The sequence below is a fragment of the Penaeus monodon genome, chromosome 19 (genome assembly GCF_015228065.2).
Source record: "Penaeus monodon isolate SGIC_2016 chromosome 19, NSTDA_Pmon_1, whole genome shotgun sequence".
In the NCBI taxonomy this organism is placed as follows: domain Eukaryota; kingdom Metazoa; phylum Arthropoda; class Malacostraca; order Decapoda; family Penaeidae; genus Penaeus; species Penaeus monodon.
This window is the reverse complement of record NC_051404.1, coordinates 14,157,812-14,158,134: the sequence shown is the minus strand read 5'-3', so window position 1 is coordinate 14,158,134 and position 323 is coordinate 14,157,812. Positions and strand designations below refer to the sequence as shown.

Genomic DNA, 323 nt, shown 5'->3' with positions numbered 1-323 from the left:
CATACACATACGTTGATATCCATTGATGACATTTATATGCTTTATTTTCAGATTCAAAAGCAAAAATATCTTTTGCTTTTGAATATGCCGAAGAAATTCATCCTAAAATATGCATATCTACAGAGCTTGCAGTCCACAGACATGATTTTGCATTCATTAGACTAGATTTCGTTAATTCATGCTTGATGATGCATCCTCAGAAGTGGACATGAGGCTGACAGGATGGACGTTATTGAAGCAGAGAATAAGAGCGTTTTTCGCCAAGAGAATGATTTATTCCAAGAGGAAATGGGTTCTCCTTCTTACACAGGTATTTCGTCAGG

General features: G+C 36.5%; 1 protein-coding gene across 2 annotated transcripts in view; it reads left to right on the top strand.

Moving 5' to 3' along the window:
* LOC119585077 (ATP-binding cassette sub-family A member 3-like) overlaps positions 1-323 on the top strand; it is a 16,804-nt gene that overhangs the window by 7,388 nt on the left and 9,093 nt on the right. For both annotated transcript variants that reach the window (XM_037933697.1, XM_037933698.1), the window contains exon 12: positions 201-310. In XM_037933697.1, the coding sequence (XP_037789625.1) occupies positions 201-310 (110 nt within the window). The remainder of the gene's footprint in view (positions 1-200; positions 311-323) is intronic.